Source organism: Austrofundulus limnaeus, unplaced genomic scaffold (genome assembly GCF_001266775.1).
Source record: "Austrofundulus limnaeus strain Quisiro unplaced genomic scaffold, Austrofundulus_limnaeus-1.0 Scaffold2339, whole genome shotgun sequence".
In the NCBI taxonomy this organism is placed as follows: Eukaryota; Metazoa; Chordata; class Actinopteri; order Cyprinodontiformes; family Rivulidae; genus Austrofundulus; species Austrofundulus limnaeus.
This window is the reverse complement of record NW_013954741.1, coordinates 15,365-17,953: the sequence shown is the minus strand read 5'-3', so window position 1 is coordinate 17,953 and position 2,589 is coordinate 15,365. Positions and strand designations below refer to the sequence as shown.

The following is a 2,589-nucleotide window of genomic DNA, read 5'->3' as shown; positions in this document are numbered from 1 at the left end:
CTGTAGTGGCGACCCGCGACCATGGAGATATAAACAGCTTTTTATAAGGTAAAAATAATAAAACAAGGTCTTTGTCTGCAATGATTAGACATGTTTTTTTATAATTGTCATTAGTGATTACATCAATTTCGGCTAAAAGAATTGACAAAATCCTACACACTGTCTTTAACATTGTCTTGCTGAAATGTGCAAGGCATTCCATGAAAAAAAAAAGAAATCTGGATGGGAGCAGATGTTATAAAACCTGTACATATTTTTTTGTGTTAATGCTTTTCCAGTTGTTTTAATTTCTAAGTAAATATATAAAATGAGTAAACTGTTTTATAATGAATAAAAATAGTTTGTGATTGAAAAGTGATTGCATTCTGTTTTATTTTACTCAACATCCCAACTATTCAGGATTGAGGTTACAAATATAAATGTTTTATGTAAATCAACCAGGATCCATGTGAGCCCTTACCAGAGTCGAGGTGTGAGATTACTTGCATCCACGTATTCTCCCCACAAACAAGCTTCTCCACCAATCACGAGCTTCTTCTGTTCTTCAGTTCCTGTTTTATTGTTTTTTTTAAATAAACAAAATCAAGTTTATCAGCAAGTCATGTTCTTCTGGATCAGTGAGGTTAAAGTGAAGTGTTGTGATTAAATGTTAGTAAAAATGATTATGTTTTCCTTTCTTCATTCAACAGGCTTACACTGACTCACACAGCAGTGACACGTCAGATCTGGGTCAGGATTTCAATTCGATCTGAGCCGGATCCAAACAGAACCATAAAACCCGACTCATACAGTGCTGGTCTGGTCTGAGTTATCTACGCACTTTAACAGCAGGCGTAGAGATATAATTGCAAACAAACAAGTGGCGTCTGCATAATCCAACATTTTTATGGTTAAAAGTCAAACATTCCTGGAAGGAATACATATCGCCCAACAGAGTTTTAAGCCAAGATGGTGTTATATTAGGACAGGACAGGACAGTTGTGTTAGCTTAGAGAAAGTGTTCAGGGAAACTAAGCTACTAATAAACTAGCTCAATATCTGTTACATTGATGGAGTTGTAGCTATTTTTATGTTTGCTAAAGCTGCTAAGCTTTAGCTGTCATCAGTTCCATATGTTCATCCATTGATTCATTGCTTGAGAGTTTAAAAATTGGTCCACTGGTTCATAAAACCTTTTGGCAACAGTACACACAGACATAAAACAATTCATGATCCAAATGATTATTTTTATTCTATTATCTGGTCTTAGTTTATCACAGGAGCAGTTCTAGGGGCGTGGCCACAGGGGCACTGACCCCAGCTGAAATCTGACTGGCCCCCAGAAGTGCCCCTGTCCTGTACTCATCTGTCCTTTACCTGGGGGTGATGATGGTGGATGCAGTTCCATGTTCAAACACTAGTTGTGCTAATGAGTCAAATAGTAAAGTCCAGAAAGAATCAAGCTGACAGAATTCTTCTCTTCTTAAAATGTGAACAATCCTGTAAAAAAGTCTATCAGCTGACAAATGATGGCTGGATTTTCTCACATGTTGTGTGTTCGAAAATATTTTATCTATGTACAGTAAAATATATGAAAAACTGGTGAGGAGAATTTACTTTGCAAGATTGTTGGTACCACTTTACAATCAAGCTCCCCTTATAGATGGCTTATAAAGAGTTTATAGACAGGTTATTAATTCATTTGTAAAGTTTACACTTCATCAATCATTAATAAATGAAACTGGACAATTTTGTCTCATTGTCATTAATTATTGCATAATAAACACTTAATAATCATTTTTAAAGTGCTTACAGATTAATTAATAACCTATCTATAAACTCTTTAAAAGCCTTATTGTGGGGGCCTTATTGTAAAGTGGTACCTTTTAAAAAATTACATTACATTAGAAGTGTTTGAAGTGTAAAATGTATACACTGGGAATTTGTGTGAAAGGATGTTAAACAAAGACTTGGCCCCTCTATGAATATTGTGGCCCCTTGATGGCCCCTTACTCAGAAAAATCCTAGATCCGCCACTGGTTTATCACCTTCAGCTGATTCTTTCCCTTCTCATTATTTTGTGCTGCTGAGGTCTGTTTCAGTTTGTTGCTGAAGTAAAACAACTTTGAGCTCAAACCTAGCTCTGTAAATTTCTTGGTAACTTATCACCCACCATTGAAAGGGGGCGATAATGTCTTTGTGTTGCCTTTAATGTTTCTGGCTCTACAAGCTGCTTTACAAGAGTTTTACTCTCCTCTGGTTTCCTCAGATCAGCGAGTGTTTGAAACCTGCAAACATTAACGTCACCTTTAAAGAGCCTTTTTGTGAACACCGGTGCCCTCATTTGCCTTTGCTCGGGGATTCGTACTCCACTCAGTATACAGTACACACTTGGGTTTTTTTTTTAGGATTTGCACAAATGTTCAGACAACAGAACCTCTTAATGTTAGGAACTTATGAACAAGACTTTCAGTATCTCTGTTGATTGGTTGGTAGTGTTGGGTAAATAACAGCAGTTCTCTTACCATGAGATAACCAACATATCCTCACAAATTGATTTGATTTATTTAACAGGAAAAGATTATTAAAAATCAAGCCTGACTCAGCATA

The 2,589-nt window shown here is 36.2% G+C and overlaps 1 protein-coding gene across 1 annotated transcript in view; it reads right to left on the bottom strand.

The window, feature by feature from the left end:
* The window catches only part of hexb (hexosaminidase B (beta polypeptide)), a gene marked incomplete in the record, with an annotated part of 21,950 nt that overhangs the window by 6,227 nt on the left and 13,134 nt on the right, over positions 1-2,589 (bottom strand). Inside the window, 1 exon segment of the mRNA XM_013999547.1 lies at positions 461-551. Within this exon segment, the coding sequence (XP_013855001.1) occupies positions 461-551 (91 nt within the window).